This window comes from Lampris incognitus, chromosome 4 (assembly GCF_029633865.1).
Source record: "Lampris incognitus isolate fLamInc1 chromosome 4, fLamInc1.hap2, whole genome shotgun sequence".
Taxonomy (NCBI): domain Eukaryota; kingdom Metazoa; phylum Chordata; class Actinopteri; order Lampriformes; family Lampridae; genus Lampris; species Lampris incognitus.
In genome coordinates, this window is record NC_079214.1 from 53,360,538 (window position 1) to 53,385,923 (window position 25,386).

General features: G+C 46.5%; 1 protein-coding gene across 1 annotated transcript in view; it reads left to right on the forward strand.

Annotated features, from left to right (window-relative positions):
* nkd1 (NKD inhibitor of WNT signaling pathway 1) overlaps positions 1-25,386 on the forward strand; it is a 55,765-nt gene that overhangs the window by 16,696 nt on the left and 13,683 nt on the right. The window contains exon 4 of the mRNA XM_056279142.1: positions 17,768-17,825. Within this exon, the coding sequence (XP_056135117.1) occupies positions 17,768-17,825 (58 nt within the window). The remainder of the gene's footprint in view (positions 1-17,767; positions 17,826-25,386) is intronic.

The window sequence follows — 25,386 nt, forward strand, 5'->3', positions numbered from 1 at the left end:
TAAGTTCAGCTATGGCTTTGGGCAACAACACAGCGAACGTGGAGACGACAAACGATCCAAATATGAATTTAAGATGCAAATTCAAATAAGCTCGGCCATAGTAATTTGGAATTAGAAGGATAATGTTAATGATAATGACTGTGAAAAATGGTAAGAACATTATTACGTCCACTGATGATGAAGATGACAATGACGTAGTTTCAGATATTTAAAGAGATGACATCCTATGTGAGCGTTTTTCAAGGAAGTTGTTCAAGTAGATCGATTACTCTGGATTAAGTATACCTTAAGTATCGGTCGCAATATTGGTCTAGTGATGTGGGAAAGAACATGGGGGAGAAAGTTATGCGAGAGACTGTGGGAGAGACGGAGGCTCCTGCAGTGACGCTGGGCTCTGCTGAGCCTTCCACAGGAGCTCAGTGCCCGTTTTAATCACCTACTTAAAAGGCTGTGGTGAAGTGGGTGTTTAAGCATTTAAACCCTGAATAATTCTCTCTTGTTTGTTTATCAGGGTCTCTTGCGGATTGTGCTTCGGCCCATGCAGTAAGTGCTGAATAATTTCAGTGAGCGCTCAACAAGGATCTCAGAAATAGGACGAGTTCAACACACAAAACTGCTATCACAGTCTCATGAGAGCACACAAGATCCACATACTGACAAAAGCATGCACAAAAACCCCAATGCAGATGAATGTGCTCACACACGCACACACACTCATACATACATACAAATTAATATGGTTACAGAAACCTACAAGCACACAGCTCTGGTTGGTCATTTACTGTGTGGAGTTGTTTACCACAACTAATAGGTCTTCAGCCCCATCATTGCTCTCCTCTAGTCCAGGACTAGTATTTGTTTTTCATAAGCAAAGGACCTTGGGAAATGGCAACGATGGGCCTTACAGCTTGCATCAGCCCTGCTGTATTTATCCTACTGGTGTTTGAGAGCCTTTGTGACCAGGGCCCTAAGGCCACCTGAGGTAGAACGAAGGAAATGGGGTTGGGTAAACAGAGCTGAGAAAGCATTGTGCCTCCTCCCAGACAGGGGTTTCAGGGCTCTTCCTTTGGCGCCGGGGCTGGAGGAGGTCTGGATTGTCTGTTAGGGGATGTTTTTGGTGGAGAGAAAGCCAAACAGAAAAGTGACCCCTCTGAAAGGAAGGCTGTCCTCCCCTGGTGTGTTTATGCTCCACAGGTGCCACAGCTGAAAGAGGACCTCACCCTGCAGACTCTGAGTGGAGCAAGTCAGCTCTGTATTTCCCAAAGGGTCATTTGCCCTGCCTGTCAACCATCCCCACCCATAACTCATGCTCGAACAAATTGCAACTTTGACAGGAAGAGTGCTTCGCCAGATTGGGGGGGCGTAGTTCTGAGATCTATAAGGGACTGTAAAATAACTGCAGGCTTCTCTGTTAATACTCAGCAGTAGTAAGTGAGCACATGTACATGCTCATAAAGTATGTTTGCCCCCAAGAAGGGGCCTTAAAGGCGCCAGTGTTTGCTGCCTCCCTACATGCTGCCTATTTGTTTGTATAAAGTAAGAAACTGTCCCTTCCACTTGGTCAACTTTTCTGACCTCAGCTTTGGTCTTTCTCTGTGGTACACCTAAAGCGGGGGGGGGGGGGTACACCTTTTGAGTACAGCGTGTCTTCTTTTACCTCATCGTATTTAGTGATATTTTCCATTTTACCATAGCCTTCTGTTTCAGCTCTGGACCCATATGGATTTATAAAACGAAGACATGCATTACCCGAAGGAATTGGAATTGGAAGAAATGAGTTATTTGATGCTTCAAAGCCAGTCCCCCTGTATGCCGATGATGTGACACTTCCTTCTCGCATAATTAAGCCACTCATTCCCTGCTTTGAAATCAATGCAAGTATTGTAGCTACGTTCAGATGTGAGATAAATTTAAAAGAACAGGCGTGTGTGTTCTGTCATTCCTTTTCTTTTCTTTTTTTCCTGGCTTTAGTGGTCAAGTTTGGCACTAAACACTTTGTGTGTCTGTGTTCTGGCATGTCCATATGTGTATGCATGTGTACATTTTTGTCCCATTTGAATATGTGACTGTGTGAGCTCACGTGCAAGTGCATTAGCTGTGCTCAAGTATGAGTAACCTACTCCACTGCAAGTTCATTACGGGAAGTCGCAACACAAGCCACTAATTCCAGTTGTCTATGAATAGCAACGTGCCACTGGCACCAGAGTATTTGTATACAGTAGTTGAAGTGTCTGTATCTGCAGCCATGTTTGCTTGCTTAGTTAAAAAGTTAAAAAGCTGTCTGTAATTACAGTGAATGTAAGTCTACATTTAAATGGTCAGTTGTGAGGGATGTTTAGAGGTGGTGGCTTGTGGTTGGCAGGATGTCTGCCCTGAGGCTTGCTGTTTTGTGTGTGTGTGTGTGTGTGTGTGTGTGTGTGTGTGCAAATGTATGTGAGTATGAGCTGAGATGAAGAGCAGCCACCATCATCGGCGTTATGGGCGGGCCTTGGGGGTCCAGGCTCTCCCAATAAGGTCGCTATATCCCCTCAGCTGAAATCTGTCCCCGACAAATAAATAAAACTGAAATACTTTCACAGCTATAAGTCAAATTAAGTCATACAATTTGGTAATGGAAGATTTAACACTGTGATGCAAAATAAAGAACGAAACGGTGATAATTTGCATTTAAGAAACCGTTTCTTGCTAAAAATAACAACCCCCTGCCTGGGTAATTAGAAACAACTACCACATCCACGTTGTATAACCAGCCAATAGATTATATTACACGGTTGGACTTACAGTTACGTAGAGATGTTAGGTTGGCGGCACTAATGTGAACATTTTCTTGGTTGTAAACAAAGTTAAAAGTTAGCGACATGCAAAACTTAGACTCCAGCTGTTGTCGTGGTGAGTTTATAAATCCACTTATGCACCTTGGGAAAATGTCTTCCTGCTTTGTACACTGTGCTATTTAAGAGTGGTACTGTTTGCACTTTTGTAATTGTGGCTATATTTCTGGATGAGCACGCATATGCATGTATAATTATGCACCCTGGTTCTTGATGTGGCCTAAAGGATGTTGTTTATCCATTAATTTGTTGTGTAACCTGTGAAGGTGGTGGCCCAATGTAAAGGCTTATTCATGAATTGCCTCTTGCAGTACTGTATTAAATGCAAAATATTTCACGGATGTCCCCGTTCATCTTAGTTTATAACCTCTGGTTTTTTGTGGACGTAGTGTGTGCGCCTCTGTCATAGTTTATTTCTTTCATGAAACATGATAAAGTTAATTATACACTTAATAAAAGCTACGTGAGGTGAACAAAATGCCCCCCTGTCAAAGTTGATTGCACGTCCGTTCCCTATGCTCTGGCGCCGACCCTGGCGGCCACCTCGGTGTTGTGGTCAGTCAAGTTCCCAGCTGTAGAAAATATGGTTACCACCTACACGTTTGAGCTTTTCCAAACCTGCTACTACGTTGGACTTGTCTGTTGGCTGGGACGCCTGGAGGAGAGCTCGCCGGCAGGAGACGGTGCCTTGCTGGTGGTGGTGGTCCAGGAGAGCTACACCCACAACTTGTCATTTCAATGCAGTATTTTTTTTAGATCTGATTTTATAATGAAAATTCCCCCTTTTTATCTCTCGTGGTTGTATTTCTGTCTGCCCTTCGTCTCTTTACTCTTCTTCCTCCTATATTTGAAAAAAAAAATCAATCAAGGGACGTTAAGAAAAGTTTTTTTCTAGCATGTATCTATGGTATTTATACCTCAGCTTTAGTCGGTGTCATATGAAGTGAGAGACGTTTCCTCTCGGCTGCATATGGTGAAAGGTTGAAGTGCATGTCATATCTTGCTGCCCTCGGGGTGCAACTCGAGGTAAAACCCTGTCAAAAACTCACTTCCTGCCACACACTGCGGCACTTGAGACAGGCATCTGAAACAACCCAGACCACTAAAGGACCGTCTCCCCTCAGAGGATACTTAAGCTTACTAATTACCTAGAGCTGTTAGACAGAGTGACACACCCTCTGCTTAAAAGAACACACAAACGCACACACACATACACTCTGAATCGGGTTTGTTGTCAACCACTTGTCTCCTGGGTCTCACACACACACGCACATGCACACATGCACATGCACTCACGCCCAAACCCACATGATGATCAGAATCTGTTCATCAGCCTTTGTGTATTTTCACTAACAAGAACCTTTCTTTGGTTTGTTGTTCACACATGAAAACAAGATGCAAAGGAAGAGAAAGAAGAGTGTAAAGTAAAATATTAGCTAAAAATAATAGAGCAAAAGCCTCACAGTGATGTAAATGCTAGTGTATTGTATAAAAATAAATGCTACCCGGGGCGTCCGGGTAGCATAGCGGTCTATTCCGTTGCCTACCAACACGGGGATCGCCGGTTCAAATCCCCGTGCTACCTCTGGCTTGGCCGGGCGTCCCTACAGACAAAATTGGCCGTGTCTGCGGGTGGGAAGCCGCATGTTGGGTGTGTGTCCTGGTCGCAGCACTAGCGCCTCCTCTGGTCGGTCGGGGCGCCTGTTCGTGGGGAGGAGGGGGGGGATAGCGAGATCTTCCCATGTGCTACGTCCCCCTGGTGAAACTTCTCACTCAGGTGAAAAGAAGCAGCTGGCGACTCCATGTCTATCAGGAGGAGCCATGTGGTAGTCTGCGGCCCTCCCTGGATCAGCAGATGGGGGGGAGAGCGACCGGGACGGCTCGGGAGAATAGGAATAATTGGCCAGATACAACTGGGGAGTAAAAGGGCGGGGAACCCCCCCCCCAAAAAAAGGGCCGGCTGGCAATTGGGAAGACAGACCAGAAGAAGAAAAAAATCCAAAAATAAATGAATAAATGGTTGTGTATGGATACAGTCAACACACGCACACACACATACAAGTATAATCTGATATACTGTCAAAAGAACTACTGTTTTGTTGCCGTGTTAAAGGTTACAAAGCTCTCTGCTTGTTCCCTCAGTGACTCCAGACTAACAACCCGATCATAAACAAATAAAGCCGTTACAAACAGTCATGTAAACAGTTTGCTTTATCTGACTTGTGTCATCGAGGTAAGGTCAGTTGGGGCAGCCGTAACCCGCTGACGACACCTAGACCTCTGCTATTCATCTGTTAACACGTGTAAACTGTCTCGTCATCGTTTAGCTGGCGTTATGAAACCGTGCATGCGGAGGCGGTGAAGGGGACGTTTGTATTGGAACAACACAAACACGGTTGAGTGCCGTGTTTTTGGAAAGACTCGAATACCTCCACAAACTTGAGCGGAGAGGTTTGTAATTAATTGGGTTTACCGTACGCCGTGGCACCGGGTCTGCGATTTGACCAGAACACACGTGGACAACATTGTTTTCAACATTTTTCACAAATAACGAATAGAAAAGACATGACTGGAGGGAAGAGGGGACTTTCCTTGATGGTTTTCGAAATGGGATCTCAAGTCATATGCTTGGGGGGGGGGGGCAAGTGTTAAGAGTCCTTTTGACCCTCAGCTGTGTAATTTACAGGAAAAAATATCTTGTTGAATTGCTTTTAACAACACTGGGCTCTTATTAATGCACCTCCTTCCCTGTTTTTGTCTTTTCCATGCTTTATTAGTGATAACGGTTTATCAGGTTATTCACTTTTTTTTTAAATTTTCCCCCGTTTTTCTCCCCAGCTGTACCCAGCCAATTATTCCGAGCCATCCCGGTCACTGCTACACCCCCTCTGCCGATCCGGGGAGGGCTGCAGACTACCACATGCCTCCTCCGATACATGTGGAGTCGCCAGCCGCTTCTTTTCACCTGACAGTGAGGAGTTTGACCAGGGGGACGTAGCACATGGGAGGATCTCGCTATTCCCCCCAGTTCCCCCTCACCCCCCGGATATGCGCCCCAACTGATTTGAGGAGGCGCTAGTGCAGCAACCAGGATACATAACCCACATCCGGCTTCCCACCCGCAGACACGACCAATTGTGTCTGTAGGGACACCCGACCAAGCTGCGGGGATTCGAACCGGTGATCCCCGTGTTGGTAGGCAACGGAATAGACCGCCACGCTACCCAGATGCCCAGGTTATTTGCTTATTAACTGTTCAGACTGCAGATGCTGACCTGGCGTGTACATGATTGGCTGCTGATAGATTTTTGCGCCCAAAAATTGGGTCGGCGTTAAAACACGAGTGACGACAAGCGAGGAAAAGAGGCAGCCGTGGCTAACAGGATGGTGCATTTCTTGCTGTGCAAAACGAACAAAAATACTGGCAAGTGGATGCTCACGTAGCCTGAAGTTTGAATGCATGGTGAGACCCTTGATCTCCGCTTTGTAGCCTCCCCCTCGCCCCCTTTCTGGTGAGAGGAGGCTTTGATAAACAGTCTGATAAATGCTAATTGCTCTGGTTACATATTTTTCAAAGCTAATAAACGCCGCAGCCTTGAGAAACAGGTAGAGTTTTGCGCCCGAGGGGCCAGCGGAGTTGTAAAAGCTTATCTTCGCAGGTGTAAAAGTTTTGTAAATGGGTCATTAAAGCATTGGCCAACTTCACACATCGGGCACAAAGAAGGAGAAGGCGGGTGGCGGGGAAGGGAGATTGCTGGAAATCGGCGTGTTTCTGAAGCGCGGCGATGAGGGCTGTAAATCTCCGCTAATATTCCACCGAGCCTTTTTAGACGGCGGCCTTTGATGTGGGTGAGGTAACGTGACCAACAATGTTTGCTATGTTAATCTGACATAGAGAAGTGCCTGGTGGCCGCGCACAATCAGTCTGCAAAAAAAAAGAAGAAGGAAGGCAGCCAATCTCGGTTCTTATGGGGGCTGTAAACAAAAATGAATTCACAGGGCAGAAAGCAAATAAGTGAAACAGCATGCGGGGTGTTCAAACACACACACACACACACACACACACACATACAAATGTGTACGTGTAGACATACACACACACCCACACTCTGCACAAGCACATCTGTTATGGCGCTGTGTTAGGCACATTTATTTACACTGACACATAACATGACTAAACGTGGAAAGAGCAAACCATGATCTGCTCATGTTAGGCCATGCTGAAGAAAACCACATTTGTATTAAGCGCCTTACTTGAGCTTTACCTAATCTTTCCGTGATCGCCTTGCTTGTGTGCATGGGTTGCAAGTGTAATTGCATGAGTTTGTGTGGCGTCTCCGCCTGACCTGTCTTACTCAACTGCAGCAAATAGGGGCAAGTTCCTCCGGTACGTGCAGGACCGCCTAAAAGCCCTCCAGCCTTGGCGTTGCTGACCAAGCAAACTTTAATCATAGAGCAGCTTCCTCCAACCTGCCTGCTGATGGATCCTAAGTCCGCGGCTATAATTTCCTTCCTGGGGTTGCAGGAAGAGAAGGAGGTGTGGCGTGACTGAGGGGTGTCAGGCGCGGGGCCGCAGAGTCTGCCATAACAACTCACCGTCGTCTGTGGAGAGAGAAGGTGTCTGTCACGCGCCCCTCCAAAAAAAAAAAAAAAATGAGGCAGGGCCTCATTTAAAAAGCCGGTCCAAAAAAAATCATCTTGCACTCGAGACACTTTCTTTCTTCAGATTGAACTTAGAAGTAGGGAAGACCCGTGTTGCTCGTTGGGTCCAGGACAGGGTTTGATTTTTACGAAGGGCCACCCATGTTTGCCCCCAAGAAGCCGGTCCAAAAAAAATCATCTTGCACTCGAGACACTTTCTTTCTTCAGATTGAACTTAGAAGTAGGGAAGACCCGTGTTGCTCGTTGGGTCCAGGACAGGGTTTGATTTTTACGAAGGGCCACCCATGCTGGTGCCTTATCACGCTGTAAAGTGCTTAGGCAGGACAAATCAGCCACCAATGTGCCGTGTGCCTGGTTAGTGGAATATTGTAATATCCAAGCAATGTCTAAAGAGTTAATGTCTGCGAAGGAACTTGGTTCCTTATCAAACGCATAAAAACTGAATTGTGAAATACAAGCACGTATTACTTCTTGGCACCGCTGAGTGCTCGTGGGATTTTTATGCATCCATGTGTTGTAAAGCTGTAATATTCTGTCGAGAGACAAACTAATTATATTGGCAACTCAGAGCATTGTGGGGTGATCACCCTGATTGTACCTTTGTGCGAAACAGGTTCATCTGGTCTGGGTAGAGACAAGCAGAGACCTATACGAGTTGTGCGTGGCCGCAGTGTTGTATGAAAATTGGCCCCGTCTTCTCTCCCGCCCCCCCCTCTAAAATGGGGCTGTTTTGAGCCAGCTTTGCTAAGCTATATTATCATCTGAGATCTTAATTTCATGTGTGCAAACTGATCCCCTTTGAAGCCACGCTCAGAGGCGGTACGCTCCTGACTACCTCACATCAACACCCTCTATCTTGGCTCCATCTCGGGGCATCTTGTTTTACTGTTACGTGCTGCTTTGAATAAAGCCGCTCAGTGTTAGTGGAGGGGAGACGCAGTTTAGTGTGAACGGCTGGAAGAAAGACTGGATGCAGGTTCAGGCTCCTGGCTGGTTGTGACGGGGTTTTTTTTGGGGGGGTGGGGGGTAATTTTTTTGGGGATTTTTTTTTTTTGTGCACAGCGCCACGTTAGCGAACAGGTCAATATGTTGCCGACTCAGTGATCTGAAATTCTACTGCAGTGTCGGCGCTGCTCCAGATTCCTGTTCTGCGCTGCTCAGGCCTTTGAAACAGCCTCATGAGTATCTCAGTTTACTCTTTGGGGGTGGAAGGGGATGGGTATTTCCTCTCCAGGGGTCTTGTGCGAGTAACACTACACCTATAAGCTAATTTGCAGCTCCAAAGCTAATAAGAGGTTTTTTTTTGTTTTTTTTTTCCTTCTTGGCTTTCAACCTCAAGCCTCTGGCAGCACTCAACCCTTTCAAACGCTCCTGCCGACCTACTAAAGCTATTTTCTGCATTTTGAATTCATAAATGTTTGCTTTCTTCTGGCTGTTAACTAGATTACATGGAGTCGAAATCAAAATAACTTCGGTCACCAGGTGCAGTAAATATTCAGGGGTTTGTTTTGGAGAAAGCGGTGAAGAGACCCGAATTGAGTTTCACGGCCCAAACTGTATCAGACCTGACGTCTCCTGTAAAGGGACAGTGTAAGACATCCTATATATATATATATATATATATATATAGATCACTGCATGTGTAGACACACATATAGATGCATGCACACATGCACACACTTGCATGCATGCACACACACACACACACATAACTTGTATGTATTGCTCTTTACATTCTCTGTTGTGCGTGCTTGAATAACATGGCATACACTACGGCTGTTGTGTGAATGTGACTGCCTCGTCCAGCCTTTATCTTTGGTTTAGAGGTTTGTTTCCCTCTTCTGTACCACTGGGTGCCTTTCATGTGAGAGCTAGGGACCCCAGCCATCTACTGTCAAAAGGGTCCAGGGGAAACGGGATACACATTCTGGACAAAAATGGTTAGTTAAAGCAGCTTATTTAAATAATGCATAGTAAAAAAAAAATCCTCATTGTTACTTTGATGAACGTGATGATTTCACACATGTTTCGTCATGTTTTTCCACAGAGAGCTGACAGCGGAAGGGTTAAGGCAGCGTTTCGCTTAGTTCTCACGGGCATTATCAACTTACAACACATAAGAGGAATAAACCCAGCATGTGTGATACCTCTATCAGAAGGCAATGTGTTTTCTCATGTCGGAGATAAAAAAAAAAAGACTTCCGTGAGAGAGCCAACACATCCTTTGACGGGCCCGGCGTACCATTCTCCCTGTCTTCCTTTATTCTCTCTCTCTCTCCCCCCGCCTGTCTCGACTGTAAGGCTAAATTGACTTTCATGTGTGTCGCGTCCCACTTCATGTCAGCGATCCTGCTCAGTGTCACAGATCTGAAGGTGCTTTCCAAGGTCGGGGTGTGTTTGGGGTGAGGGAGGGGAAGGGGCGCAAGGAGGCACCTGGACAAGGCCCTAATGAGATTTTTCCGGGGTTTTGATGGAGTGCCAGTAACAACGCCGCTGCTCCAGAGGCCTGCCTCCACCGAGCCCTGGCGCACGATCAGGGGAAGCTGTCGTCGGCTGCGTAAATTGTCGGGCTGTGTGGCGTGGAGGCAGACAGCACAGGGACCAGGAGGCCTTGTGGGACTTCCCCACAATCACACATAAATATATATTACTCGCACTCTAATGTACCATTCTGTTCTCAAACGCATGGACGGACACACACACACACACACACACACACACACACACACACACACACACACACACACACATACACACACACACACATAAGCACACACAGCAACAGCCCAAACAGTTCATGTCTACAGTCTCAGGATAAGAGGGATGCATAGAGCCCCAAGGAAACTTTCTGCCCTCACTTGTCAAGCTCCGTTTTGGCATCTCCAATCTGAACTCGCTCTCTCTCTCTCTCTTGCTCTTTCTCGCTCTCTTTTGCTCTCATCACTCTCTTTTGCTCTCTCTCTCGCTCGCTGTCTTTTGCCCTGTCTCTTGCTCTATCACTCTCTCTGTCTTGCTCTCTCTCGCTCACTCGTTCGCTCTCTCTTGCTCTGTCTCACTCTATCTGTCTTGCTCTATATCTGTCTCGCTCTATCTTGCTCTCTTGCTCTCTCTCTTTTGCTGTCTCACTCTCTCTCTCTCTGTTGCTATCGCTCTCTCTCTCTCACTCACTCACTCACTCACACACACACACGCACACACACCTCTATCGAGTGACACACTGGTGACGAGATGTTAAAGTGGTTGGGTTTCTGGACACTGCTGGCTAAGGAGCAGCGCCTGCTGTAATCTTCCTTCCTGTTTATTTCCTACTTTGTTCCTCTTAGCTCTCCTTTTTCTATACACTAGAAAGAAAAATATAGGTTGGGTGGAGTGTTCATTTGCGTTAAAGAAAGTTACTCTAAATAAATGGGTTGTTTTTGTTTTTTGCAAATCTATCTTTCTTATATCCAAATCCACACTCAAGAGTGTGTACCATTTTAATGGCCAAGCCAAACAGGCCTGTATTGCTGCAAGTAATGTGGGTGGGATTTTGTAATGGGACAGGCACTCTGAGTCCCTATATATAGTCCAGCAATAAATCACTTTCTGTGAAGGGAATTGAAAAACTTAAAAACACACAGGGGCCATACAGTCCCTCATCCTCCAGGCCCAGAAGAAGTTCGTAGGAAGCTGGCTGCTGTTGAAAGCAAAACGCCTGATTCTTTGGCTTGCACAAAACATTAAACATCATGTCCGCAAAATTGTTTTTGGTCGGTCCCAAGTGCTGGGGGACTGCGTTTGTTTATGTGAATGCCTTTCCTGATACCCTGAAGCCTGCAGCGCTGGCTGAATGAAGCCTGCACAGTCCTGAGGCAGTGACACCTCGTTGTAGCTTTAATAAAAGACTTGGTAGAAAATCTAGAAACACAAGCCATGAATGAACATATGGGAACAAACTGTGCAAACGTGATGACACTGTATACCAATTTGAATAGCGGCTTCTTCTTCTTCTTCTGCACAAATAAGGCACTGGGTCCACTAGTGTTGATTTCAATGTACCCTGTTGGTGCTGCCAATTACGGCTCTGTGAAAGGTCACCACAACACTGATGCATTGTTCATTGGATTACGGTTCGGCCAGCGAAGGCGGGGCAGGCCGCAGTTCGTATCCCTGTGCCCAGTGTTGGGCTTAAATGCCCCCCAAAAATGGCCCTCTGACCTCCGGGTGAGCTAAGGTCCCCTGAGAGTATTGGCTCGTTCCACTTTGATGGGCTTATTTACTTGGAAAAAAGTCGCGATAGATGGCTCATTTGCATACGTTTAATTACCAGTCACTCGACACAGAAGTTTCACTCGTATGTGAGAAGAAAGTGAAATGACATCCTGCCACATCAGAGAACTCGAGACACACGGTGCTCTCAGAGAAAGTTATGAATATTCATGGTAACCACCTTTTTGTTTCATCTACCGGCCCTTGTCTATAATGATTACTGAGAATATATCTTAGTGTCAGGGTGGGGATAACTCACTGATTCACTGACAACCCGTTGGGTCCTTCATCATTCTCATCATACTAGTAGAGCGTTTTTTTCGATTATTCATCTTCATTTTATTCTGCTGTTTTTTTGTTGTTTTTTTTAATCACCATTTTCTCTACGATTTTGTGTGTCTTGTTATTGTTCTGTAGTTTACTTTGTGGTGTTTTCTTGCTGCTTGGACTCTGTTACTCAGTCCAGCTCTGTCTTTGCTTGTCCTCTCTATTTCTTCCTTGCTTGTTTTGAAGTTGGACATCTTAATAAGTCTATTTGGGTTTTACATCTTGCCTGCAAATTTTTCTTTTCTATGTTTATCACTGTTTTATTGTTGTGAAAACTGTGGTTTTTAGCTACACAAACAGACTTGACTTGACAGCATTAGGCAGCGTTTAATAGTTTGGTAATAAAGACCTTAAAATGATCAGAATATGAAGTTTTGAAGACAGTCCATGACCTGAGTTGAGTGAATCTGAAGCCTGAGTAGTATCTATACAGTTATTTATATAATCCTACATGGTGTGTGTATGTGTCTGTGTGTTGGTGGGGTGGTGGGGGAGCTGCAGGTCTCTGAGGTCCTATTCAGGAAAGTAGCCAGGTGGTCTTTTAGTCAGAGAGACCGTGTCACAACGGTGTGGTGACACGTTCGACTGCACAGCACTTGATGGACACCGCTCAGTGTCCATCAACAGGTATGTCTCAGCAAAGAGCAAGACAATAAGCCCTTACCTGCTTCTTCATTGCAAATCCCCAGGATACGAATGTCAGCCAAATCCCCAAAATGTTAAAAGAGCAGTCTCTCAGCAGCAGGGAATGCTGGGCTGCTGGACTGGGCTTTCCATTGATTTGCAAAAAAGGGAGTGGCGTACGGCTTCAGTATGTGTCACCAGAGACACCGGTGAGGTTGAGGGGATTAAGCTCTTTCTCACAGGCCTGAATGGACCTCTGCTGCCCACCAAAGACTCCAGTCCAACCAAATGTGTTATTACTGCCATTAAAGCCTCCCTTTCTGGAGCTTCGAAAGACCCTCGGAGCTGGACAAAAGAAATGACCTCATTGTTCCTTTCGGGGCGGAAAGACTCAAAATGAGGAAAATGTGGCTGCTGGCCACTTTGAGAGGAATACAGCCGAGGTTCAGAGTTTCTACATGCTATTCCTGCGGTTCAGGACGTGCACGGTTAAGAAACCAAAGCACTTGATGGTTGAGGCTGGTGATGGTACCAGACCATCCGGTCTGTAGCAGCTCCATGGAGGGAACTGAAAGAGGTAGAAATGGGTTTGAGGGCAAGAGATTAGATTCTTACGGTGCAGAAGAAAGGAACAAATGTCCGGTGGGTCTTCATGATAAGTCTCCTGTATTAACAGACTATCTGGACAGCTGCTCCAGTCTCTATGTGATAGTATTACAGTGAGTGTGGTTGGAAGAAGGCCATCACAAATTATGAATTATAAAATCCCCTTGCATCCTGAAATTGTGTCCTTGACCACTTTTGTTTTTACCCCCCCTCCCTTTTTATCCCCAATTATATACAGCCAATTAGCCCACTCTTCCGAACCAACCTGGTGACTGCCCCACCCCCTCTGCCGATCTGGGGAGGGCTTCATGCCTCCTCCGATACATGTGGAGTCGCCAGCCGCTTCTTTTCACCTGACAGTGAGGAGTTTCACCAGGGGGCTGTAGCATGTGGGAGGATCACGCTATTCCCCCCAGTTTCCCCTCCCCCCCAAACAGGTGCCCCGACTGACCAGAGGAGGTGCTAGTGCAGCGACCAGGACACACCCACATCCGGCTTCCCACCTGCAGACATGGCCTATTGTGTCTGCAGGGACGACTGACCAAGCCGGCGCTAACACGGGGATTTGAACTGGCAACAGAATAGACCACTACACTACCCGCATGCCCCGCGACCTCTTTTTTTAATGGAGAAGTGGATAATCTCCTTTTGCCGCCTCAGGTTGACCATAAGTGTAGGTGTCAATTTGCCCTGTCCCATGAACTCAACAAACGACAGAGGAAAGAGATTCTGAGCCTCTTCTGGTGCCCCTCTCCTCAAATTTCTCCTACCGTTTAGTGGTCAGGGACTTTTGATGAGAGGAAGGAAGGAAAACGGGGAGAGGGGGTAGTTTGATGTCCCTGGAAATCAGATGTTTTTCACTGAACACAACAGATTTTTTTTTTTGTTCTTTCAATGCTAACCAGAGCAAATCCCAAAGTAACCCTACCATACTAATAATACAGCTGCCATCCATCACCACAGACAACAACCAATTAGCACATTCCTCTTCCCCCTGTTCTCATGTTCTTGGCTAACCCCTAATTTTGGGTCATTAATCAAAAAACAGAAATGCACTCAAGTCGCTCTCTGTATATGTGTGTGTGTGTGTGTGTGTGTGTGTGTGTGTGTGTGTGTGTGTGTGTGTGTGTGTGTGTGTGTGCGCGCGCGTGCATGCTAGGGTATGCAGATGTAATTGTACATTGAGCACGTGTTTAATTGTATTGTTGAGTTTAATGTCATATCCTTGAATCACTGCTAGAGTTCAGAGGGCTTTACACTCACACCAAGAAAAACCTGTAGATTCAGTAGATAACGTGTCTTATCTGTAGACCCTCGATGCAGACAGACCTGCTTGACTTGGAGGGCTTTTGACATACCCTCGCCGGCTCCATCCTTGTTTGTCCACACAAGACCAGTGCTGGTGAGAAGACCCAAGGATCGTTGATTGGGCTGCGACTATGTGTTTTCTTTCTCTGTGGGGCTCTCTGGAGGCAGGGTGCTGAGTTTTCCATTATGGCCATCTCTGATTAAATGCATTGTCGTGAAATGGTCGCACACCCTGTGCTGCACATTCTCATGTTATTCAAATTGTGAGTTACATGCAGAGCTCTAAGCAAAGTTCCCATCGATAAAAAGTATAGAGGACATCTTGAAGCCCCTTGAAAATGAAGAATAGTCTAATTTCACTCATATTTTCATTCACTGGAAGTCACCAGATGTTAGAGATTGCAATGAATTAATGATTCTTAAGAAAGATTTCACTTGCTCCATTCACCCTCCCCACAATAGAGATGGTATTCCAGTTCAAATCTAAATCTTACGGTTTAATGTTTATCTATTAGGGGGTTCTTGACATGGAACATTTTGGAAATCCCGGGATAAGCCGAGTAATAAGGAACTTGGAGATGGTCCTGGTCCTCGTGCAGGGTTGCGATACAGTGCCGTTGTTATCTGGGGAACTTTTTGAAGTATTATTGGCTGTGTGGTTTCTGCTCTGACCCAACAACCTCAGCCCTGCATGCAGAGATAAGCGTGATGCCACGGTCTCCGGGACCGGCAGCCTAATGCGGGGCCCAAAACCGGCCCTTTGGATCAGTGTATGTTGGGGTCTTAGTCTAGCCTACTGTGTCCCCCTAACCCCTGCTGTCATTTCCTTATTCCTTCTCTTCCTTCATCTCTCTCTCCCTGTCACTCACTGGCTCTCTCCAGCGCACACGTTGTATCTACAAACATGCAAACACAATGGCTGGAAATATTTTCACATACTCTAACACGTTACACACACACACACACACACACACACTGTAATACTTATGTACATAAAAAGGTGTAGAGTATTCTGTTGTTTGGTCAATTGCTGGAAAGAAGAATTTCTCAATTTGGCTTACGATGGCGGAGATCTGTAATGGTCTGTCTTCCCAATAGCCGGCTGGCTCTTTTTTTGGGGGGAGGGTTCCGCCCTTTTACTCCTCAATTGTATCCGACCAATTACCCCACTATTCCGAGCCGTCCCGGTCACTGCTCCACCCCCTCTGCCGGTCAGGGGAGGGCTACAGACTACCACATGCCTCCTCCGATACATGTGGAAGTCGGCAGCCACTTCTTTTCACCTGACAGTGAGGAGGTTCATAGGGGGACTTAGCATGTGGGAGGATCATGCTATTCCCCCCAGTTCCCCCTCCCCTCCGAACTGGCAATCCCGACAGATCAGAGTAGGCGCTAGTTCAGCAACCAGGACACATACCCACATCCGGCTTCCCACCCGCAGACACAGCCAATTGTATCTGTAGGGACGCCCGACCAAGCCAGAGGTAACATGGGGTTTCGAACCAACAATTCCCGTGTTGGTAGACAACGGAATAGACCGCCGCACCACCCGGACGCCCCCAGCCAGCCGGCTCTTAAAGCAGAGCCAGGTGTTACTGTGTCTGTCTTTACTGCCTGACCTGGTTAAGCCAAGTTTAAAATGCACAAATGTCACCGAGGAAGCCTACAAAGCCCTGTTTTTGGGTGAGTCATAAGACAGATAGTGCTGATCAGTCAGTCAGGCAGTCAGGCAGTCAGGCAGGCAGGCAGGCAGGCAGGCAGGCAGGCAGGCAGACAGTCAGTCAGTCAGTCCATCTGACACTTCTTCAGTATGGTGTGTTCTCCTCCTGTGGGGCCACCCATGGTGCTGAAGTCAGGCAGCAAGGAAGGGATCACACCAGCAGATCTTATATCTCTCTGGATTAGACAGAAACCCCCTATCTCACTTTCATAGCCCCCCCCCAGACACACAGTGCACACTGTACATGTGTAAGTGTACGCATAAATACACACACAAACACACTCACTACAGTTTTATAGATACCAACGTCCCCCCCACACACACACACGGTGCACACTGTACAGGTGTAAATGTACACATAAATACACGCACAAATACACTCACTACAGTTTTATAGATACAACCCCGCCCCACACACACACGGCGCACGTACGTACACTGTACATGTGTAAGTGTGCGCATAAATGCACGCACAAACACTCACTACACAGTTTTATAGATACCACACACACACACACACACACACACACACACTGGTACAGTTGCAGTACTATAATGAAGGAAGTGTACCGTCTCACTATTAGCTCAGTACGTCAAACCTCTGTTTGTCCATGGCAGTCTGGAAGTGTTTGTGTTAGTATTTTTTGGTTTCATTTTTACAACTGTGGAATTTTATTTTTATATAGTACTTTTTGTAGCATCCAAAGGTCGGAGGTCAGTTTGTGTGTGGGCACGCACCTGTGTGTGTGGTTCCCAGTCTGCATGTGTGTGTGTGTTTGCTTGTGTCTGTGTTTGTGTGCGAACCGGAGCGAGTGTGTGCACATGCAGGGGTTTGTCAGCTGGTGAGTAATGGTTATTGGTCCAGATGACCGTAATGCCACACGGATACCTGAGCCAGACTTTTCCGCGGTAAAGCCCGGGGATCACATGTCCCGTGTCTGTGGTATGCACTCACAGACACGGCTGCCAAGGTGGGTGGGGGGCACGGGTAGGTGGGTGGGGGTGGGGGGGAGTGGGGGCAAGTCTCCGAACTTACCTCAGCAACGATAACCCGGCACCAAAATAGCCCCAGCTATAACTACCAGCCCCTTTTTTCCCCCCCCTCTGAATTCACTGCCAGACAAGCGGCAGTAATTAACATATTTCCTTCAGTTTGGAGTGCCAGTCATACACACAGTTTGTTTTTGAGATCCTCCAATTACTGTCCTCTTAGACTTCCCCATCTGTTTAGGCTCAGTGCACAGTTGTCAAACTTTCTACATATATAGATTTAAAACGTTGTAATTTGGATGCAGGCATGTCAGTGTGTATTCGAAAGCTCTGCCGAGGATTTGTGCCATGAAATCGAGAGTTGTTTGTTTTTTACGAGATAAAAATACACTATTTCTCCACTGTACAGCTCGAAACACTGACATATGCCTCTCTCTCTCTCTCTCTCCAGGACTCTCTGGGTGAAGCATGTGCCGTGGGGCTCAGTGATGAACACTACCGTTTAGAAGGTAAACTCTCCTTCCTTTTTGCCTCTTCACTCTCAAAGTTTGTTCATAGAGATTCACACAGAATCAGAAACACTTGATTTGTCGTTTCATTTCATGCACTTGCGCACATGAAATGAAACCAAACAGCGTTTCCCCCTAGCCCACAGCAGCGCAACACAAAGACAAAAAGACATGTCCAAAAACTACAAGAACACATCCAAACTAACACGCATATCTAAACTAAAAAAGAATCACTGTCCAGGAGAACGAACGCCAGCCAGGATGACTGTCAGAGCTGCCAGTGTGCATGGGCTAGCAGTTAGCTTAGCCTGCCCCGCTCCCGCTTCCTGTGAGACCGCCCTTGGTGTTTCCTCTTCGGGCGCAGCTCTAGTCAAGGCCGTGGTCCTTGGGCCCACAGGACACGGGAATACCCATGGTATTCTTCTATAATACCACAGGTGTTATAGAAGGAAAAAAAAACCATGCCAAGATTCATCTACCGATATCGCTTCGTCTTTTCCAGTCCTCTTCACTCCTTACCCCTTTCACTTCTCACTAAATGCTTAGGAGGAGGTCTCTTTTTACCTCCCTCCCCTCCTCTGTACTTCTCTTCTCCGTACTTCCCTCCTCCCTTCCTCTCATCCGAACCCCCCCCCGCTCCCGTGGATCTTTGCAAAGTGCCTCCATCCCTCGTGTTTTCCCCGGGTGTGGTGTGATCCTGGCTTAAGAGCTCAGGGAGCAGAAGTCTCTCCCTCCCATTTAAAGACAGGATCAGGGACGTGAGGTGCAAGCTGAACACCAGTGAGCGAGAGGAGAGCAGGCCAAATGTGTTGCCGTGCGGTGGGAAATCGTTTCCGAGTTTCGGTCTGAGGGCATGTCTGTGCTATTAAAGCGTTTTAAGTGGGGAGAGACGAGATGACATGCAACATTGGTCACAAGTCAGATTCAAAGCTGTGATGTTAACCTTCAGGCCACTGGACCACATGACTCCCTTTGTTACACAACTGCAGAGATAAAAGTGTGTGCAAACAGAGGGTGCACTGACTCATAAATTCGTGGAATTTCCAAAAATTTTTACAAAAAGTTGCATTCGCTATAATATTTACCACCTCGTATGTTAGAGGCTCATTTGGCTCAAAGCCGGGATGACTTTATATTCCATGACATTTATATGGTGTTGCAATTCTCAAATGGTCCAACCTCGGTTTGGAATCAAAGTTTTTTTATTTTTTTATCCAATTTTTCTTTTTTTTTTGTTTTACTTTAAGGCAAAAGGGGAGTACATCCAACATGTTCCCTTTCCTCAGAAGAAACGTCAAACCGTGTTTGATTTACATCTCTGCATTAGCATCCCTTATGACTTATTCCAAACCTCTGAAAAACACCCTCTAAGTAATTTGTCCTCAAACGCAACAACTCACGCCATCTCATACTTCCTCAGGCACACCGAGACCCGAACAAAGACAGCAATGGAGGATTGATGATGTCCCCTGGATGAACCCCGTTCAGTGCCGTGATCAGATCCACAGTTCATAGATCTAAGAAAGATGGGAGTGAATATAAGAGAGAAAACAGAGGGTGTATTGAAATGATAGCACGACCAAGCACACTTAAAAGCCGTTTTCCTCGGGGCTTCAGCAGGCGCTTCTAAAGAAAGTTTTGTGGGGATTAAAAAGTAACTTGCTGGCAAAAATTTCAAAGTAGACAAGAAGGGATCGGTGTGGAAAATGTGTGAGGGATGTTTCACCGTGATCTTTTAAACCCACAGAAAGGAAGGGTCCATATGTGCTCTTCAGGCTGTATTGTTTTCTTAGCTTTTTTAACACAGAAAAGGTTGTTTATGAACCAACACACTCTTTCCCGTCCGTATCAGATTAACTTTTACACACACGCAGGGCGTCCGGGTAACGTAGTGGTCTATTCTGTTGCCTACCAACATGAGAAACGCTGGTTCGAATCCCCGTGTTACCTCTGGCTTGATCAGGCGTCCCTACAGACACAATTGGCTGTGTCTGTGGGTGGGAAGCCGGATGTGGGTATGTGTCCTGGTCGCTGCACTAGCGCCTCCTCTGGTCGGTCGGGGGGGAGGGGGAAGTGGGGGGAATAGCATGATCCTCCCACGCGCTACGTCCCCCTGATGAAACTCCTCGCTGTCAGGTGAAAATAAGCGGCTGGCGACTCCACATGTATCGGAGGAGGCATGTGGTAGTCTGTAGCCCTCCCCGGATCAGCAGAGGGGGCTGGAGCAGCAACGGCTGAGAAAATACGGAAATTGGCGAAGTACAATTAGGGAGAAAAAGAGGGGGGGAAAGCAAAAAAAACAAAACAAAACCTCTAATCAGGGAGAGATTGAGGGAGAGAGAAAGCAAGAGAGTGCTTCTACTGTAAATCACTATCCTCAACCTGACCGCCCCAGGTGGTCCGGGGATTCAATAGGCATCCCTCTTGTCCAAAATCTGCTTCTCTAATCTACCAGTTGCCCCCGTCAGGGTCTGTAATGTCAATGCTGCATTCAGATGCAATCAGGGAGACGGTGGATGGCAGGCTGGATGTTATTTAAGTGCACAAGGGCAATGGTAAAATCTGGTGGGGCAATGGTAAAATCTGCAAAGAATAACGTTAACAGTAACAGTAGACAAAATTGCTGTCAAAATTAAAAATATTTTAACTTTTTCTCATCCGCTACAATGGAATTTACAGCCAGATGTTGCGTGTTACCTAACACAAGCAAGAAAACATGGCAGATAATCATAACGTCACATGCCTGACTAGAATTATTCCATTTAAATATACACCAAATAATTTAATTTAGTATATTTTATTGCATTCTTTGTAAACAAGCTCCATAACAACAAATCGACACGCTTTGTCCTGTGTTCACCCCATGTGTTTTTCTCATGTATTCCCCGTGCCAAGTTTCCAGCTACCGTCTGTCTCCCTGATTTCATCTGAACGCGGCATAAATCGTCAAGGGCGGGGTTATTCTCTTCATCACGTCACCTTAATGCTCTACCGCTTCACTACCTGTGCTGAGGAAGGCATAGATGTAGATAAGATAGATTTAGGTAGATATGTAATCTACTAGCCTATACTGCTCTGATAGCTCCCAGTTCACGAAGGGTGTGGAAACCTTTCCGATCTGGCTGCTGTCGTTGTTTGTGTGTAGGTGTGTGTATTTGTGCCTTATATTTGTGGGCACACATACTTTGTGTTTTCTGTGTGCTACTTACCAAATGTGCATGTGCATAATAGGGCTATTAGACAAGGCCTGACATAGCACCCCCCCCATCCCCTCTCAGATCTGATGTGCCAATCCCCTGGTGGCAGCTTCGCTCATAAAAGGCTGGCTTATATTTGTGGCGGCAGTGGTGGTGGGGGTCACAGAGTAGGGGTGGGAGATGGCAGATTACCCGTTGCTCCTCGCGGCATTTCGTTAGCCCTGAGATAGGTATCTCAGAAGCATATTGAGCTTGCTACGGAACAGATTTACTCTTGCACACAATGTTCCCTTTGAGCACCTCACATGATCAAACAGCAGGGCCCCTGAACGCTGCTCCTCTCCAAAAAGTCGGTAAAAAGCTCCTTGGGATGGTGCCTTTCATTTTTTGGCATTTTCCCTTAACTCGGAGATGGGACAGGTCCGCTTTGATCTGCTTTGGATCAGGAGGAAAGAAACGGGACTGTTGTGTCTGCGCTGTTGGCAAGCACAATAAACAGTGTTTCAGATTTGACTCGGCTTAATTAATTAGTGATTCTGTTTTACAGCCGGTGTGATCCTCTTCCAAAAGGTTTGAGAATGGAACTTCAAAGTGTGGCGGGAGGGGAGGGTTGGGGGGAGGTGTGTGTGTGTGTGTGTGTGTGTGTGTGTGTGTGTGTGTGTGTGTGTGTGTGTGAAAGAGAGAGAGAGAGAGAGACAGAGAGCAAGTGTGTGCGCATGCTTGCAAGTGTGTGCATGCTTGCATGTGCTTGTGAGTGTGCACGGTTGCCTGTGCTAGCGTGTGCACCGCCTGCTGCACACAGCCAGCTATGTAATGCCTCTCGGCCAATCCACAGTGAACAGACGTTAGCATCTCCGTCCTGGTAATTGGATGACAGGCTGACACTCAAGCATAACAATAAGGCCATCAGTGAAATGAGAAGGTAAACAGGGGGCAGTGTTTGGGTGTCTTTGTAGTCTTTGCCACTCGTGTGTCTCTCTGGCTCGCTCTCGCGTTTCATTTTTGATTTTGAGATACTTATTGATCCCCGTGGGGAAATTATGCTCTTCATTTAACTCATCCTAGCTGTGTAGCTAGGAGCAGTGGGCAGCCGTCGTGCAGCAGCCGGGGACCAACCCCAGTTCTTCTTGCCATTGCCTCAGTCAAGGGCGCAGATGGGGGTATTAACCCTAACGTGTCTTTTTTTTGTTACCTTTGCGTAAAGTGTTAGAGATTTTTCAACGGTAACCCATAAGGATAGAGAAGCATCATTGGAAGCAGAAGGTCGCAGGTTTGATTTGGGATAAATCTGGGCTTAGAAAACGAGTGAGAGACACCCTTCCCCCCTTAAAGAATTACCACTGAGGTAGCTTTGAACAGGGTTCCTTGAAATGACATTCAGCGCATCACAGGTTTCTGTGATGTGATGTATTTCTAAACACAAAAAAAAAACAAGATGAAATATATTGTGTGTTTGTAGAACATAGTGTTAAATAGATGGAAATGAATTAAGTGCAGCTAAGAGGTAACAAGAATGTTCATTTCATGGGACTTTTAACCAGCATCTCTTGCAGAGGAGTTGTGCACCAGTAACACATGTCCTAACTTCAAGTCAGGTATCTGGTCATCAGTCACTCTGCTTCTCATTATAAACACTTTGTTGGATCATTTGTGCGTACTCAATTTGTGATGATGACATTTCTGACAGCGCTTGACGGGAGACAGACTGGTTCTTGGTGCCCACATGTGCTCTTTTGAAAGCTCAAGTCATCCCAAGACACGGCTTTAAAGTTCCCAGTAACCAGATGTATGAAAGTCTGAGTCAGTCCGCTTTTGACGAAACCCAAATTTTTAAGGTAATTTGGCAGCACGGCAGATGTTGGCAATGAAAGAATTTAACATAGATCTTCGTCATGTTCTGTCTGTCTCCTGTTTCATAGAGGTTCAGTCACCGTTTTGTCTTCTATCACCGTTCATAAAATGAAAAAATTTCATAACTCTTTTGAAAAAAATTTTTTTATTGGTACAGATTAAGTTTGCATTTAAGGACTCTCTCCCATGCTCTGATTTGATGACTGCTGTTTTGTGAGGAGGATAAAAGAGCAGGTGATATTGTCCATCCCTCCATCCATCTGTCCATCAATCCATCCATCCGTCCATTATCCAAACAGGGTGGAAATTTAAGAGTAGGACATACAGGTTAACTTCATAAAATGTAAAAAAAAAAAAAAAGAAGCAGACAGAATGTTGGTACTCGCCTCAATTTGCTTCTTTGAACTTCCCTCCAAAAGAGTGATGTCACTTCCTGAATGTGGGCTCATGGGAATTGTAGATTTTTTTTGTGTAGAAGGTGAAAAACCACAAACTAACAGGGTGGCATGCGATTTCAGGGACACACAGTAAATTATAACAAAATAATAAATAATAACTACTGTTTCCGCTGATATTTATTCATAATTAGTGAGAATTTAACTTTATCTATTCAGGTGAAGTGGTGCATCAGTAAAATATCTTCTACATGAAACATATTTTTAGCTCTCCCACTTAAAAATAACTATTTATGGCTTGTTCGATTTTTAAAAAAAAACTGAAACATAATTATTTTATTTGAAAAATGGTGTGGTTTAATTTTGCCATTGCATTGTTGTTTATTGTGTGTCATCGGAAACCCTGATGCCAGAAGTTATCCCAGTATTGAAGTCAAACTTTTTATGGCTAATTCTGGCTTGGCGTAACGCTTAAATAATGCCGATGGCAAAAGAAAACCTTCGTCATAAGTTGCTTTCAGCTCAGTACTTGGGCGGTGATGGTATTTTAAGCTGCTAAGAACAGCTAATGCCCTCCGAGGTGAGGCAGAGTTCAGGTGATTGTCAAACAATGTATAACACGCCAAGAACATGACAGGATATTAATTCACATTTGAAAATAAATGGCATGCTGGAAATAACATGTAAAACATTAAAGGGTCCATGGGAGGCCCCCTGACTCCCAGGTGCAGACCCAGCACAGCTAATACATTTATGCAATACATTACAATACATATGCAGAATGATATTCATCCTATATTACCTCCCACATGTGGGTAGACGACCCAAAGGGAGTCCAAATCTGTCACGTGGGCCACTTTCTCTGCAACCCACATAACCAGATCAGAATGACTAATGTAATGCCTGATAACATGCCCTGCCCTATGGCACAGGTCAGGGGTCGTTTTATTGCACGTGTCAGAATTGTCACGCATCGGGAAAGAACCCAAAAGCAGACGGGACAACCAGGTAAGGGAAGAATCCAGTCTTTATTGAAGTGACCGATCTCGGGGGTAGAGCAGGAGGTGGCTCTGTGGCAGGTAGGCAGGCAGGCAGAAGTCCATGAATGGCGACGTTCCAGCGAAGACTGGTCCATAGTGGAGGCCTTTTAAGGGTGAGGGCGATTGCCGGGGTGAAGGGGGGGTCAGCAGGTGTCAGCTGGCATAGCAGGTGTCAGCTGGCGTAGCAGGTGTCAGCTGGTGTAGCAGGTGTCAAGGGCGATCGCTTTGATGTCAAGGGCGAGAGGCTGTGACAGTACCCCCCCTCCGAGGGGCGCCACCGGGCGACCTACTAGGCCCGTCAGGGTGCGTCCTGTGGAAGTCCCGGATGAGGTTCGTGTCCAGGACAAGGCGACGAGGGACCCAACACCTCTCCTCCGGGCCATATCCCTCCCAGTCCACGAGATACTGCAGGCCGCGACCGCGGCAACGAGAGTCCAGGAGACGACGAATGGTGTAAGCCGGATGATCGTTGATCATACGAGGAGGTGGGGGCGGGGGGGCCGGAGGAACTAGAGAGCTGGTAGAGACAGGTTTGAGGCAGGACACATGGAAGGAAGGGTGAACCCGGAGAGTGCGGGGCAGCTTCAGATGGACCACAGAGGGGTTAATGACTTTGACAATGGGAAAGGGACCAATATACCTGGGGGACAGTTTTTTAGTGTCAGATCTCAAGGGCAGATCCTTGGTAGAGAGCCATACCTGGTCACCGGGGGAGTAGTCCGGAGCAGGGGTGCGATGACGATCCGCCAAGTGCTGGTAACGGCCGGAGGCCCTGAGCAGTGCAGCACGGACAGATGCGACCAGGGACGGTGTGGAACAGGCAGGGGGCGCAGCAGACCAGCACTGGCCCGAGTGGAGGGCTTATTCTGGGCACAAACAGGACAGGCAGAAACAAAAGACCCAGTATCCTCCGTCATGGAAGGCCACCAGAACCGCCTGTGGAGGAAGGCTAGGGTACGGGTTACTCCAGGATGGCAGGTAAGTTTGGAAGAGTGAGCCCACTGCAACACGCTAGATCTAACAGCGTCTGGAACAAACAAGCGCCCGGGGGGACCATTACCTGTGTCAGGCTGAGTCT